The following is a 16,324-nucleotide window of genomic DNA, read 5'->3' as shown; positions in this document are numbered from 1 at the left end:
TCTCCCTAAAAATGATTCTTGAACAAATATTTTAAAAATCATATAACAACCAGGCTTGATCCTTTTCCAGTTAGATTTTAGAAGCAATACTTGATTGTAAAATTACCTTTTTTTCTGACAAAAGTTTTCAAGTTTGGAGGAAAACGCATTTTTGGGGGTGCATCCACATATTTCCTCCAAACTTTCTTCTCGTGGAATTTAAAAAATGCCCAGAAAAAAAGTGTGACTTTCTTCTTCTAAAATTAAAATGTTTACCCTAAAATATTGCTGCATTAAAAAAAAGCATAATAAAAAATATTTGTTTACTTGTTTCTCGAGAGATTGTTTCTCCCAAAAAAATACATTTTATTTTGTACGATTAAAAAAATAATTCTTACAAAAACTCAACCTGATCATGATCTTATTATTATTTTAAATACTTTATTATGAAATTCCAATCTCCCCCACAAAATATGTCATTACTATAAATTAAAATTGTAAATTTATGTTTTGCCCCTAGGGAAAAAAAAAAGATTATTCCTGTGAGATTTCCATTTTGTAAGCGACAGAGGCTTGCAGGAGCTCCGGTGCTGCCCTGGGCGAAAAGAAGTATGAAAATGGGGGAAATCGATGCCCACCCTGACCCTTTTGGTCACTCCCCCCAGCTGCCACCGCCTCGTTCGCCCGCCCACCATTCATTAGCGATAGTCTAGTGGCTCACCCGCCTGACTTTTTGAATGCAGATTGAGACAAAAGTGCGAGTTGAGGAATTTCATTTTCACTTTTATACTAAATAAAGTGGTCAATAAAGGGGAAGAAAAACGTATGGGGTAATACTGTCCTCTGGTGGCTGGCAGTGTCAATTACATTTCTGATCATGACTGGAAAATGTGCGTTTATTTATGTTATTGACATTCAAGCTTGTGGCTCATAATGACATTGTGCAACGCTTTCATTTTAAGTGACGAAATACCTCAGCCAAAACAGCCACATGAAGGCTTGGAGCTTCTTGCTCACCAGGACAAGTAAATATTAAGTTTTATTTTTTCTTTTATTTTGGGGTGAGCGTTTATTTGACATGCGAACTGTCCATCCTTCCATTTTCTTTACTGCTTCTCCTCACTAGGGTCGCGGGCTATCCCAGCCATCTTCGGGCGGGAGGCGGGGTACGCCGCCTCTTGATGACGTAATATGACGCACAGTTGAGTCGTGCGGTCAAGATGGCGGCCCCCGTGAGCCTGTTGGTCCGGAGGGTTTTGCGTCGAACTTCCACGGCTGGCGAATTGCGCCTGTCGGCCCGCTGCTGGGCGCCGCCGTCCTGCCGAAGTTTTAGCGATGAAGTGGGAGAGAAAAACACCCATTTCGGCTTCGAAACTGTCCCGGAGGCAGAGAAGGCGAAGAAAGGTGAGTCGAAGGCGAACTTATTTGAGCAATCTCGTTGTTTTAACAATTACTGTACTCTTAAATCGTGTACATTCCCTCTGGAATGTTTGATTAGATAGATCTGACCTGGAGAATTCTGGCGAAAAATTCAACATCATACTTGGTAGTGGAACTGACCTTTTTTTTTTTTTTTTTTAAACTCAACGACATCCCTGTTGGGTTTATAGCTGATTCCTACCCATTGAAAATAGGTAAACAAGTAGAACTCGCTGCAATAATGCGCCGTGTTTGGGCCAGTTTACTATGCCGAATTTTTAGGCAGGATTTGATTTTGAGTCTAGCAAACTAAAACATGTTCATGCTGTTTTGTTATCTTCAGAATAAGGAAATGCGGTGTGGAATTTCTTTGAATTGACTGTGGTAAAACAATGGGACTTAATAATATCGATTTTTAGATTCTATCTTGAACATTTGTGACATAAACAGTGCAAGGAATTGACATTTAAACCAGTTTCCTGTTTTCTAGTGTGATTCCAATTAATTGAAAATTAATGGACGCATAAACTTTGCAAAATATGCAGTAATGCTGGTTACGTGTTACAAAGTAATGTTTATTTGTTCCCCTATGTATTTTTGTTATTTAATTAATTTGAAACACAGATAAAAAGTATGTTACTTAAATGTTTACATTGTTGCAATTTAAAGGAAACTGTGTTTCCTAAACTCTGTGGGGAGGGACCTATTGAATGACCTTCAGAGAGCTGGGATCAAAGTAACAAAGGCTACCACCATCAGTAACACACTAGGTTGCCAGGCACTCAAATCCTGCACTCAAGGTCCTGGAGTGGCCTAGCCAGTCTCCAGATCTCAACCCCATAGAAAATCTTTGGAGGGAGTTGAAAGTGTGTGTGTTGCCCAGCGACAGCCCCAAAACATCACTGCTCTAGAGGAGATCTGCACGGAGGAATGGGCCAAAATACCAGCAACAGTGTGTGAAAACCTCGTGAAGACTTCCAGAAAACGTTTGACCTCTGTCATTGCCAACAAAGGGTATATAACAAGGTATTGAGATGAACTTTTGTTATTGACCAAATACTTATTTTCCACTATAATTTGCTAATAAGTTCTTTAAAAATCAGACAGTCATTTTCTGTTTTTTTGTCTCTCATAGTTGAGGTATACCCATTATGAAAATTACAGGCCTCTCTCATCTTTTTAAGTGGGAGAACTTGCACAATTGGTGGCTGACTAAATAATTGTTTTGTCCCACTGTATCTATCTAATCTATTAGGGTTGGGAACCATAAACTGACGCGACCGTATATCCATTCGTAAAGGCGAGAGATACGACTGTATCTGTAGCAGACTCCGTTATTGATACAAAATCCGCCAGGAATCCTGAGATACATCGGTTTTGTAGTTTATTACCAGCCGTTGAACAGATCTCTGTAAAGAAGTATTAATCTCTCCAAAAATGTGCAATTTATAATGCATTATTTTTAGGCAGGATTCAATTTTGTGATGAGTGGGAAAAAAACATGTTCATGCGTTATTGTGGTCTTCATTTCAAGGAAATATGATTAGGCAGCTTTTAAAATGGAGTCGGGTAGAACAAAGTGGGATATCTCTCTTTTTGAACACCTGTGACGTACAAAGTGCAATTGAAACATTGTCTCAATTTTCTAGTGTACAAAGTGTTTGAGAACGTGGCTCAGAAGTACGACTTGATGAACGACGCCATGAGTCTGGGCATCCATCGCCTGTGGAAAGACGCGCTGCTGCACGCCATGCACCCCCAGCCTGGGGCGTGCCTCCTGGATGTAGCCGGTGGAACAGGTGCGCCTATTGGTCTTATTCATAATACAAAAGCAGGGGTTTTCCTGGCTCAAACTGAGGCAGAGGTAGTACCATTCGGAGCAGTCACACAAAACTGGACTGAAATAATTCTTCAATTAAGTTGAAAACAATTTCACCTAAATGTTTAAAAACAATACATTTAAAAAATTTTATCCAAATGTATTACAAGTCCATCCACCCATCCATTTTCTTTACTGCTTATCCTCACCAGGGTCGCGGGCTGCTGGAGCCTATCCCAGCTATCGTCGGGGAGGAGGCGGGGTACACCCTGAACCGGTCGCCAGCCAATCACAGGGCACATAGAAATAAACAACCATTCGCACTCGCATTCACACCTCCGGGCAATTTTGAGTCTTCAATCAACCTACCAGGCATGTTTTGGGGATGTGGGAGGAAACCGGAGTGCCCGGAGACAACCCACCCAGGCACGGGGAGAACGTGCAAACTCCACACAGGCGGGGCCGGGATTTGAACCCCGGTCCCCAGAAATGTGAGGCGGATGTGCTAACCAGTCGTTCACCGCGCCGGCTGTATTACAAGCTTGAAAGTTAAATACAACTGAACCGTACTGCGGCAGTGATTCTTTTGTATACCACTAGAGGGAGCCTTCATACCACGAGACAGAGACTTGAAAATCACTGGTTTAAGGTATCCAGCCAGTACTTTGTTCTGAGTGTAGTTGCTGTTTTTTGGGAAAATCTGGAAAGTTTTGGAAAAATTAATGTAAAAATCAATGTAACTTTCTCACAAGAATTAGTCTTGAAATAATATTAAGGTTTTTTTTTCTTTTTATGAAAAAATGCTTCCCACCCAAAAAAAAAGATGACTTTTCTCGGAAATGTACGACTATATATATATATATATATATATATATATATATATATAATTGCTCGCAAAAAATAAAAAAATTTCCTATATGAATATGACAGAATTTAATATATTTCTTTGCACTAAAATATGTTCTCAAATGAAAATGTTAACTTTTTTTTCTGAAAAAAAAAAACATTCCTGAAAATATCCCAATTTTTCTTTGAGAAAATATTTTCCCCAAAACATTCTTTTGGAAAAAGTCTGATGATTTATTTTTTATTTTACAAAATACGTTTTGTGGCAAAAAGTGAAAGTGGTCTGACACATTTGCCAAAGTTAATCCATCTTTTGCGTCTCTTCTTTGGTGGGTTGAGGCACAGCTTCCAACTGTTTCTGATACAGTGCAGCTTGTTGGTGTAATACTGCAATTTTAGTTAAAAATAACCAATTTAGTCAAACGCACCTCAAATAATAATTTTCAATCATGATGTCATAGTTTTTAGAGGCGGCCTGGAATTTGGCAGAGGTGGCCACCTCCAAATTTTATATGCAGAAAAATCCCTAAGATTTCATGAGTCAGGTGTACCAAATCTTGTCTTCTTGCTGCAGGCGACATCGCCTTCCGTTTCCTGGAATACGTCGCCTCTCAAAAAGAACGCCAGGCTAGGCGGACGGCGCACTCTATGGGGACGCCGTCGTGGCAGGACATCTCGGACAAATACTCCGACAATGAGGAGGAGGAGGAGGGTGAGAAACGCAGACTCCGGGAATCCAGGGCGGTGGTCTGTGACATAAACAAGGAGATGCTGAAAGTGGGAAAGGAGAAAGCCCGCCACATGGGCGTCAGTGCTGGTGAGTACGGAGCTCAGGACATAACATGGAGAAAAACTGTACTTGTGGCTACAGTGTAGAAATAACATGCGCAAGGTATTGTCATGCTCTTCCTCATATTTGCAGGCAAGTCAGTCGCTGATGACCTTTGGGCTGTTTATTGAACGGGACAAACAGCGAAACACACAAATACGTAATGAGAACACTCACAAGGAGCTGCTGTGGGCCACAGCTCACTATCACTATCACGAAATCTAATTTGATTCTTTGAAAACTATTTATAGGCCCCTGGTTACGTCCTGGTAATGAAGACACTGGAAACAATTACAGTGCCGTGAAAAAGTATTGGCCCCCTTCTCAAATTCTTATAGTCTTGCATAGTTTCCCCACTTTAATGTTTAAGATCGTCAAAAAAATGTAAATATCAGACAAATGTAACCCAAGTGAACTTAAAATGCTGTTTTTATATGGTGAGTTCATTAATAAATAAACAAAAAAAAACTATTCAAAGTTACCTGACCCTGTGTGGAAAAAGTAATGGCCCCCTAAACCTAATAACTGGTTGGACCAACCTCAGCAACAACAACTGAAATCAAGCGTTTTCTAGAACTGGTAATGAGTCTTTCACATATCTGTGGAGATATTTTGGCCAACTCTTTCTTGCAGAATTGTTTGAATTCAGTAAAAATGGAGGGTTTTCCAACTTTAAGGTCATGCCACTGCATTTCAATCGGATTCAAGTCTGGACTTTGACCAGGCCACTTCAAAGCCTTCATTTTGTTTTGTTTTTTGCTGGTGTATTTTGGATTGTTATCCTGCTGCAGAAACCAAGTGCACTTCAGCTTGAGGTCACAAACTGATGGCTGAAAATTCTCATTCTCTTTCAGGATTTTCAGATAAAGAACATAATTCATGGTTCCATCAATCACAGCAAATTGTCCAGTTCCTGAAGAAGCAAAGCAGCCGAAGACCCTCACACTTACCACCACCTTGTTTTACTGTTGGTACAATATTCTTTTTCTGAAATGCTGTGCTACATTGACGCCAGATGTAACGAGACACACGCCTTCCAAAAAGCTTTGGATCAGGTCATTTTCTTGCTGCTTTTTTTTTTTCGATCTTTTGTCTGACTTTATTTTGTCGGGACATATTCTGTTTCTGGGAATTTCTTGATTGAACAGGTCTGGAGGTAATCAGGCTTGGGTGTGATCTGTGAAAATTAACCAACAATTGTGATTAGCCACAATTAATTCAGGATTTAAAAAGGGGGGTTAATTACTTTTTCACACAGGGCCAGGTAACTTTGAATAGTTTTTTTTTCTCATTTAAAAACAGCATTTTAAGTTCACCTGGGTTCTATATATTTGCCTGATACTTACATTTGTTTGATGATCTTGAACACTCAAGAGGGAAAACTGCAAAAATGTAAGAATTTGAGAATTTGGCCAATACTTCTTCACGGCACTGTACACACCTGCATTTACTGTATCTCTCTTCAGAATGTGATGAACAAATTGCAACAGATTACATTTGTAGGGAGGGGGGAGAGCCACAGCATTATGGACTTAAGGTGTACACAATAATGTTTGCATTATTGTTTCAACTAATGCGCTCAAATATAGAAATACTAATGCATATGTCAAAACATATAAACGATGTAACAGATTGATTAAAAACAAATGAATAGTGTTAGAAATGTGCTAATGACTCAACAGTATAGCTGGGCATGAAAATAAATGATTTTAACTGACTGGACTATTGCGCAATACTGCAGTGCAATTAAATACAGGTAGACTTCATTAAAATGACAGCGTATGCTTTTGTTTTCTACTGAGGATAGTTTTTCTAGAGAGGGAAAAAGAGATGTGTGCTGGTTTTCATGTTATGTGCACGTTATCCTGTATTTTTTAACATCACAATATATATTGCAGGGTTAAAGAAAATTGCAATGTCATTTTTTCCCCCCAATATCGTGCAGTCCTAATAGACATCTAATTTGTTCATGGGGTTGATATTAAACAGACAACTTATGTTTGTGTGTGTGTGCGTGCGTGCCAGGTGTGTCGTGGGTGGTGGGTGACGGGGAGGAGTTGCCGTTCGATGACCAGCAATTTGACATCTACACCATCGCCTTTGGCATTCGGAATGTCACGCACGTAGAGCTGGTGAGCGTTTGTTATTTATAGAGTTAACAGGATGGGAGAAATCTCTCTGAATGTTCTGAACGCCCGTTTCCATGCCATTGTTGTATTGATCTGAATTTCTGCTGTCAGATCTGTTGGACTGCATAATCCATAGCATGGATGTAGTCAACAAGTCCATTCTTGTGAAAGTCGTTTCTTTAAATTATACAACAGGGGTTTTTTTCCTTTAAAAAAAAAATACCCTCTTTCCTAAAAAAGTATGACATTTCCAAAAAAAAACCTTATTGAGTACTTAATGTATTTCTTTAAAAACAATCTTTTCCTAAAATAAATTACTTTATTCTGATAAAATAGAAATGCTTCATGAAGATGCATGACTTTTTGTATTACTTTTTAAAGTAATAAGAAAATATTACTTTTTAATTGAAAAATGTAATTTAAAAAAAATCAAAAATACAACTCTTATTTCTGAAAAATAAACCAACTTTATTCTTGTAAGATTACAATAGTTTGTTGAAATTGTTACTTTTTTTCTAAAGAAAAAAACTAACTTTTGTAAGAAGAAAATGCTTTTTTATGAAAAAAATTTCTTAGGAAAAATAGAAGTCCCCCCCAAAAAAAAATCTAATTTAAAGGTTTTTCTTAAATGAAATACAACTTTATGATTGTATGATTAAGACTTTGTCTTCGGGGGAATACAACTATTTTCCTAAGATTTCCCCTCAAAAATATGGTTTATACTTTTTGTCTTGGAAAAAATGCGAGCTTTTTCTTGAAAAAATATTCCTTTGTTTTTGCTTGAAAAATGTTTATTGTCAAATTACATTACCAATAAGACCTTTTCTAAAGAAAAATAAACCGTTTTTTCTCTCATAAAAAAAATCTTTTTTTATCTCCTATTACAACTTTCGCTTGACAAAAACAAATTGTCGTAAAATCATCATCTTTAAAAAAAAAAAAAAAAAAACAACCACCATGAATTTATTGTATTTTTCCTTGGGAACAAATAACATTTTATTCTTAAGAGATTGCAAAATTTTCCATTGAAAAACTTGACTATTTTCTTTTATTCTCCGCTTTTGAAAAAATACAATGGAGAGCACTTTTATGACGTGTGCTTGTTGTGTTTTTTTAATGTATACTGTGTGCGTGTGCGTGTGTGTGTGTTGTGTGTCGTTTATATTTAGGCCCTGCAGGAGGCGCTGCGTGTCCTGAAACCTGGCGGCAGGTTCATGTGTTTGGAGTTCAGCAAGGTGACCAATCCTGTCTTGGCCAGGTAAATTAGCCCCCTACTCAAAACTCTCAGGTCATAACATTAGGTACACCTAGTTATTCAGGGGACTCTACAAAGATAATCATTGACGCTGCAATTTAACAAATGTTTTTTTTTTTGTGAATGTTCTGTTTTAGGCTTTACGATGCTTACAGCTTCCAGGTGATCCCGGTTTTGGGGGAGGTGATTGCGGGAGACTGGAAGTCGTATCAGTACTTGGTGGAAAGCATCCGAAAGTTTCCCGCTCAGGTGACGACAAAAACATAGACCATCAGTGTTTATTATACAATTAATATTATTCCATTTTTTTTTTCTTGGGGAAAAAATAAAACATTTTTATGACTTTTAAAAAAAAATAATAATTATTATTTTTTAAATGCAAAATGTTTTTCTTTGAACAAATACAACTTTCAAAAGGTTTTGACGTTCTTCTTGTCTCGTAATTGTTGTAACATCCATCCCATCCATCCATTTACTGAGCCGCTTCTCCTCACAAGGGTCGCGGGCGTGCTGGTTCTTATCCCAGCTATCATCGGGCAGGAGGCGGGGCACACACTGAACTGGTTGCCAGCCAATCGCAGGGCACACATAAACCAACAACCATTTGCACTCACATTCACACCTACAGGCAATTTAGAGTCTTCAATCAACCTACCATGCATGTTTTGGGGATGTCGGAGGAAACCGGAGTGCCCGGAGAAAACCCACGCAGGCACGGGGAGAACATGCAAACTCCGCACAGGCGGGGACAGGGATTGAACCCCGGTCCTCAGAACTGCGAGGCTGACGCTCTAACCAGTCGTCCACCGTTCCGCTATTTTGTTGTAACATAATTATTTTAAAAAAAATAAAAAATATATATATATTCTTCAGCCTAATATAACTTATTCTTTAAAAATGACTTTTTTGAAAAAAATATTACCTAGTGGAAGAAAAAATACATCTTTATTCTTGTAAGATTATGACTATCCCCATGAGTTTTTGTGTTGAAAAATTAAAACTTTATGAAAAATACACACTTTTTACAAATTGGAAAAAATCAAACCTTTTTTCCTCTTAAAATCGGACCTTAAAAATGCTGTTTATTTTTTATAGTGCGGCTTAACTCTCGTCAGATTGCACTTTTTTGCTTGAAAGAATGCAATTTTTTTTCCTGCAGAAAAAATATAATCTGGTTTATTAGACGACATATTTCTTTTCAAACAACTTTTTAATTTTCAGAAAATGCAATTTTTTTCTTTAAAAAAAAAGTCAATTTGTTTTCAAAAATGCACATTTGGAGATCAGGAAAAAATAAATCCTCAAATAAATCTGACATTTTTCCCTTAAAAGATTGCAACTTTTTTTTCTCTGGAATTTTTTTTTTGATATGGGAAGACATATTCTCATAAATGCACTTTTGTCTTGAAAAAGTACTTTTAAAAAATACACAACTTGTCAAAATTGGACAGCATAATCTTTTTCGCTCTAAAAACTTGACTCCCCCCCCCCCCTAGAAAATTCCTTGATGGGGAAAAAAAAGATTGTATTTCCTAAAAAATACACTATTTCTTCATTGGGCAAAATGTTGACTTTATTTTTCTCATCAATGCACTTTTCGTCTTGAAAAATTGCTACTTTACTACTTAAACTCTTCAAAAATACACATCTTTTCTATATTGGGAAACATCAAACTTTTCCCCTCTAAAAATCAGACCTTTTTTCCTGACTTTTTTTTCCAAGGTAAAAAGAGGACAGCAGTTTTTTTCTCAGGTAAAATGTTGCCTCCCCCCCCCCCCCCCCCCCCCCCCCCCCGTTATATGACTTAATTCTCATAAGATTGGGCTATTTTTCTCTTAGATGCATCATTTTCTTCACTGCAAATGTGTGGTTTTGTGTTTTGGTGTGCAGGAGGAGTTTAAGGAAATGATGGAGGATGCGGGTTTCTCGTGCGTGCACTACCACAACTTGACAGGCGGCGTGGTCTCGCTTCACTCGGGTTTCAAGCTGTGACCGACCAACTGTAACGGCGTCTCGCTGACTCCTTCCACCTACGTCAAGTGTTCAAAGCATCACGTGATGGCACCTCAAGTCTCATTTGCCAAGGTCTAAGAACTGACCTTTACTCTGTACAATCTGTATTTAGGTTTAGGCATAAGGTCTCAACCTTTGAGAGCGCTCCCGAAAAGGAAAACATCTCTGTATTATTCCCGCTATCATTTAGCCAAAAACACGAAGACTCTAAATTGCCCGTAGGTGTGGATGTGAGTGAGAATGGTTGTTTGTTCCTATGTGCCCTGCGATTGGCTGGCGACCGGTTCAGGGTATACCCCGCCTCTCGCCCGAAGATAGCTGGGATAGGCTCCAGCAGCCCGCGACCCTACTGAGGAGAAGCGGTAAAGAAAGTGGATGGATGGATGGACGTCCAAGGTCAGGATTGGATTGTGAGAATGAAATGATGAAATTATGTTTGATTCATGTGTGTTGTAACTTTTAATAAATGGTCTTTCTCCAGAGTTACCTTTTCATATCAGAAAGGACATGGCAACAATATATAACTTTCTTCTTATAATATATGGCGATATTTCACAAAACTGTTTTGTTTTTGCTTTTTTCTACAAAAGTGAAATAAGATGTATAGAATGACATTTTAAAAAAATTCACCCAAAAATACATGTTTTTAAAATGAACCACTCAAAAAAAGACCTCATAACTGAGTAACTGACTTTTATTTTGCGAAAATACACTGAGACTCGTAAAAAATACTTTTTGTATCAAAAAAATACTTTTTGTATCAAAAAAATATTTAAAACTTCAAACTGTTTTCACATAAAACATTTTAAAAAATTTCGATGTAAAATGACAAATTCTTGGACAAAATGACATCTCTAAAAAATTAACTTAGAATTTTTTTAAATCAAACTGTTCTAATAAAAATATTTTTATTGGAAAAGTGTTTTTCCCAAAAATGTCACTTTGGAAAAAAAATCAACTTTTGCTTTTTGTTCCTCGAAAAATGCAACTTTCTAGAAAAATAAGAAATATGCGTTTCAAAAATACTTTAAACATTTTGTTGAAATTTTTTTTTGTTCTACATTTTCCCCATTATTAAAAAAATCTTTTAAAAAAAAATGACTTCTTGAAAAAAATGTAAGAAAATGTCTTTTAACTTCAGCAAATACATTTTGTGCCCAAAAGCTTTTTTTTCCCCCACAAAAAACGACCATGGCCTCTTGAAAAACACTCTTATAATCAAAAAATCTGTTTCTCTTAAAAACGGTTCAGTTGAAAAAAAAAATAATTTTCCCAAAAATATAACTTTTTTTCTTTGAAAAAAAAAAAAAAGACTTCCATTTGGAAAACAGGGCATTTTCTGTCCAATTTTAGCAGTGAAGAGGAAGACAGGACAACAGTTACTTGAATAAAAGTGTATATTTGACACATCTTTGTACATTTGTAATTACAAAACTGTACGGTACTAAAGTTTTCAAATGTTTTTTGGTCAGAAGATTGAATCGTCTCGTGTGCAATTCTGAATCAGCATGTATATACAAAGTCTCAAAGTGATTTCCGTTGTCAAAAGCAAGCAAACGCTCATAAACTGAGCATAAGACATGGCTTCAAGATAAATATATTAGTCAATAAATATTCAGAGAACATATTTCCATTCATGAAATGCCTTTTGCTACACACGTACACAAATATACACAAGATTGATGTCTAGCCTTTCTTGTAAAACATTTGTAAATGGTACTGACTGACAAATATATTCTTTTTGTTTTTCCCCCTTAAAAGAAAATTACAAAATATTCATTTGTACACATTTTCATCTTAAGTGCTACAAACAATAACAAAAATTAAATAGTACCCCAAAAAACAACGTGTTATGCTTGCATACTGTATCTATGCAAAAAGGCAACATTCTGGGAAGCTTGTCCTCGATGTAGAAAGTGAGTGTGAGTGTATGTGTATTTCATAGAAACAATATTTTGGAAAGAGTCTGCAGGACAAACAGAAAGGCATGAATATATGTATTATGTTACAACTGCATTGTTTTGTTTTGTTTCAAAATAGTCACAGTACAATAAGGAAGCCTTTTAATGTAGACTCTTGCTTTGGCCTTTTGGTACATCCCAGTTCATGGCAAAAGCCCGTCCTGCATTTAGTCCCACAGTCTTAATATCAAGCTACTTGTACACTCTTTGTCCTCACTAGTAAGACAATTCAGGAGATGGATTCTCAAAATATATATTTCTTTTGGAAAAATAGACTTTGATTTTTTTGGAAACAAAGGACGTAGTTTTTTTGTTTATCACATTTATTTTTCAATTAAAAAAAAAATATTTTCCAGGAATATTTTTTCAAGAGAAAAAAATTATTATTTTAAGAATTTTTTTTCCAGAGCAAAACAAATGTTGTTCTAACAATCCATCCATTTTCTTCCACTTATCCGAGGTCGGATCGCGGCCGCAGTAGCTTTAGCAGGGAAGCCCAGACTTCCCTTTCCCAAGCCACTTCATCCAGCTCTACCGGGGGGGGGGGGGGGGGGGGGGGGGGGGGGGTCCCAAGGTGCTCCCAGGCCAGCCGGTAGTCTCTCCAGCATGTCTGGATTATCCCCAGGGTCTCCTCCCGGTGGGACGTGCCAGGAACATCTCACCAGGGAGGCGACCAGGAGGCATCCTAATCAGATGTCCAAGCTGGCTCATCTCAATGTGGAGGAGCAGCGGCTCGACTCTGTGCGCCTCCCGGTTGACCGAGCTTCTCACCCTATCTCTAAGGGAGAGCCCGGACATCCTGCGGAGGAAACTCGCTTGTATCCGGGATCTCATTTCGGTCACAAGCCACAGCTCGTGACCATAGCTGAGGGTAGGAACGTACCCCATACTCCCACAGGACTCCCCGAGGGACACGATCAAACACCTTCTCCAAGTCCACAAAACATATGTAGACTGATTGGGCGAACTCCCATGTACCCTCGAGGACCCTGCCGAGGGTGTAGAGCTGGTCCACTGTTCCACAGCCAGGACGAAAACCACACTGCTCCTCCTGAATCTGAGGTTCGACTTCCCGATGGAGCCTCCTCTCCAAGGACCCCTAAATAGACCTTACCAGGGAGGCTGAGGAGTAGTAGTTCCTTGTAGTTGGAACACACCCTCCGGTCCCCCTTCTTGAAAAGGGGTACCACCATCCTGGTCTGCCAATCCAGAGGCACTGTCCCCGATGTACACGCGATGTTGCAGAAGCGTGTCAACCAGGACAGCCCCACAACATCCAGAGCCTTTGGGAACTCCAGGTGAATCTCATCCACTCCCGGTGCATTGCCACCAAGGAGCTTTTTAACCACCTCGGCGACCTCAACCCCCGAGATAGGAGAGCCCTGATCAGAGATACCAGACTCTGCTTCCTCATGGGAAGGTGTGTCGGTGGAACTGAGGAGGTCTTCGAAGTATTCTCCCCACCGGCTCACAACGTCTCGAGTCGAGGTCAGCAGCGCCCCACCCCCACTATACACAGTGTTGACGGGGCACTTCTTCCCCCTCCTGAGACGCTGGATGGTGGACCATGCCCTCACTGAACTCCTCCCACACCCAAGTTTTTGCCTCAGCCAACACCAAAGCTGCATTCCGCTTGGCCAGCCCATACCCATCAGCTGCCTCAGGAGTCCCATAGGCCAAAAATGCCCGATAGGATTCCTTCTTCAGCTTAACAGCATCCCTTACCGCTGGTGTCCACCAGAACGTGACCAAAGAGCTCACGGTGAGAGGCGCCGAGCAGGTGTGGGTATACTTATTGCGTCTATATTGGTGTTCACCTTGGTGGACGAGAGGTTACCCTCCCTCTGCCTTCGGGTGGGGGGATGGGTCTTGACTGTTGTTTGTGCCTATGCACCAAACAGCAGTTCAGAGTACCCACCCTTTTTGGAGTCCTTGGAGGGGGTGCTGGAGAGCGCTCCCACTGGGGACTCCATCATTCTACTGGGGGACTTCAATGCTCATGTGGGCAATGACGGTGAGACCTGGAAGGGCGTGATTGGGAGGAACGCCCCCCCCCCCCGGTCAGAACCCGAGCGGAGTTCTGTTATTGGACTTTTATGCTCATCACGGATTGTCCATATCGAACACTATGTTCACGCATAAGGGTGTCCTCCACACGTGCACTTGGCACCAGGACACCATAGGCCCCAGTCCGACGATCGACTTTGTGGTCGTGTCATCGGACTTGCGGCCGCATGTCTTGGGCACTCCGGTGAAGTGAGGGGGGGAGCTGTCAACCGGTTGCCACCTGGTGATGAGTTGGCTCCGATGGTTGGGGACCTGGCAGGCCCAAACGTATTGTTGAGGGTCTGCTGGGAACGTCTGGCAGTCTCCTGTCAGAAAAAGCTTCAACTCCCACCTCCGACAGATGATCGAATAATAATAATAATAATAATACAAAAAATCTTATTCCCAATAATAAAATTTGTTTTTTTTCCAAGAATATGAGTTTTTCCCTCAACAAGTTCTTGGAAAAATAATCTTTTTAGGAGACAAAAGCCATAGGTTTTGAGAAAAAAAAATTCTTCAGATTTTTCAAATGTATTTTTTGAGAAAAAAATTATTTTTGGTGGGAATTTTTCTTCTCTCAAAAATTAATTATCTTAAGACAACAATCGGAAAGTAAATAAGTCAGGGCAGTAGTAGAATAACTAGGGTGGAGTAGTACTTTTTCTAGTAACATTTGTTTCACTACACTGCCACTTTGACCCTACAACGACGCAATTAAACCTTACTAATAAAATACTGTCCTGCACTAGTAACAGTACTAGGCCCAAATAGTAAGCATGTATCTCCCATCAGTCCACACTCCTCATCAAGGATATGAAATAAATGCTGAAACGGCTTTGAATTGTCATACTAGTGAGGACCAAGACTGTACCAGCACACGGACCTTAAGCTGGATAGAAGAAGACTGAATAAATGCTGAAACGGCTTTTTATCTAAGTTAGCATGTCTCCTGGAGGAACTCTGACTGGGGCTCTTTAAGGCATGGGTGGGTGGGGGTTAACTTAAAGTCTCCTAAAGTCATGAGGAAATATATTTATTATATATATATATATATATATACGTGTGTGTGTGTGTGTGTGTATTTATTTATTTATTTTTATCCAGGTAAGAAGCATTTAGGGACGATCCCAAGTCGTCTCAAGAAGCCATACCCGAAAAGACATGGGAAGTCTACCACATTGTTTTGGAGTGGACATTTTAGGGGCATCTTGCCCATTTCCGGTGGTCCTTAAGTTCAAAGACCAACTGGTCCTAGAAATGTTGTCCAATGACCCCAAATGTTTGACAACCACTGCTCTATGTTGACTACGGATACGGATAAGTAACACTGTGCTTGAAGATGGGTCATAATATTTTTATGATGGAAACGCGCTAAACTCAGGCAAACCTCTAGAACTCAGGGGATATTGTGCATTCACATTTCTTGTTTATACACATTTTCTTGTTATATACACATACAGTATAAATCAGTGATTCCCAACCACTGAATTATCCAATTTCATTTCATTGGTCAGAAAATTGTTATTCGTTTACGACCAATAGTTATCTTTGGTCATCTATCTATGTCAGCCACTAGATGGCAGAAGTTACAATTAACCTGGGACTAGATCATTATTATTTCAGTATATTGTCCGTGTCAGGCTGAGACCTTGTATGTCCAAATATGGTCAATTTGAATTTTTTTCCACAGATTCACACTAATGGTCACTCCCCACGTCTGTTATTTTAATGCATTATTAATCAATTTAAAGTGTTGAAAACAAATGTATTAACTCTCCTGAAGTTTTGTAAAACTGCCTCTTCCCTCACTTAGCAGGAGCTGTGGGGGGTTTTGTCATCTCAAGATTGAAAGTCTGGATTTTAGACAATAACAATTACAAACATTTAGGTTATATACATTTGAGCAAGTGTCTTTGTTAAAAATAGATGTCATGCTTCGGTGCAGAAGGAAGTGGTCAGCTACGTAGGTAATTGTGTACAGATTCATTTCCATCTATTAAACTGTCTAGTCCTCCCATTGTTTTA

General features: G+C 39.2%; 2 protein-coding genes across 3 annotated transcripts in view; one reads left to right on the top strand and one right to left on the bottom strand.

Moving 5' to 3' along the window:
• The first annotated feature begins 969 nt into the window (after positions 1–969).
• coq5 (coenzyme Q5, methyltransferase) lies at positions 970–10,771 on the top strand. Its single transcript, XM_061769243.1, has 8 exons — positions 970–1,004; positions 1,106–1,383; positions 3,048–3,197; positions 4,638–4,880; positions 6,918–7,024; positions 8,191–8,279; positions 8,414–8,525; positions 10,167–10,771. Exons 2-8 carry the CDS (start codon positions 1,200–1,202, stop codon positions 10,266–10,268), a joined length of 987 nt encoding a protein of 328 aa, XP_061625227.1. The 5' UTR covers positions 970–1,004; positions 1,106–1,199; the 3' UTR covers positions 10,269–10,771.
• An 897-nt stretch (positions 10,772–11,668) lies between these two features.
• znrf3 (zinc and ring finger 3) overlaps positions 11,669–16,324 on the bottom strand; it is a 105,205-nt gene continuing 100,549 nt past the window's right edge. For both annotated transcript variants that reach the window (XM_061769053.1, XM_061769051.1), the window contains exon 8: positions 11,669–16,324. This exon is cut by the window's right edge and continues 2,361 nt beyond it. The gene's annotated coding sequence lies outside the window, so the exon portion shown is untranslated.

This window comes from Phyllopteryx taeniolatus, chromosome 3 (assembly GCF_024500385.1).
Source record: "Phyllopteryx taeniolatus isolate TA_2022b chromosome 3, UOR_Ptae_1.2, whole genome shotgun sequence".
NCBI lineage: Eukaryota > Metazoa > Chordata > Actinopteri > Syngnathiformes > Syngnathidae > Phyllopteryx > Phyllopteryx taeniolatus.
This window is presented reverse-complemented; position numbering and strand designations above follow the sequence as displayed.

What these genes read in the sequence shown, in the direction of transcription:
- coq5 (XM_061769243.1), top strand. Translation starts at nt 1,200, where the DNA reads ATGGCGGCCCCCGTGAGCCTGTTGGTCCGGAGGGTTTTGCGTCGAACT. An exon ending in GGATGTAGCCGGTGGAACAG is followed by an intron (nt 3,198 to 4,637) that starts GTGCGCCTATTG and finishes TTCTTGCTGCAG; the next exon opens with GCGACATCGCCTTCCGTTTC. An exon ending in TCCGAAAGTTTCCCGCTCAG is followed by an intron (nt 8,526 to 10,166) that starts GTGACGACAAAA and finishes TTTGGTGTGCAG; the next exon opens with GAGGAGTTTAAGGAAATGAT.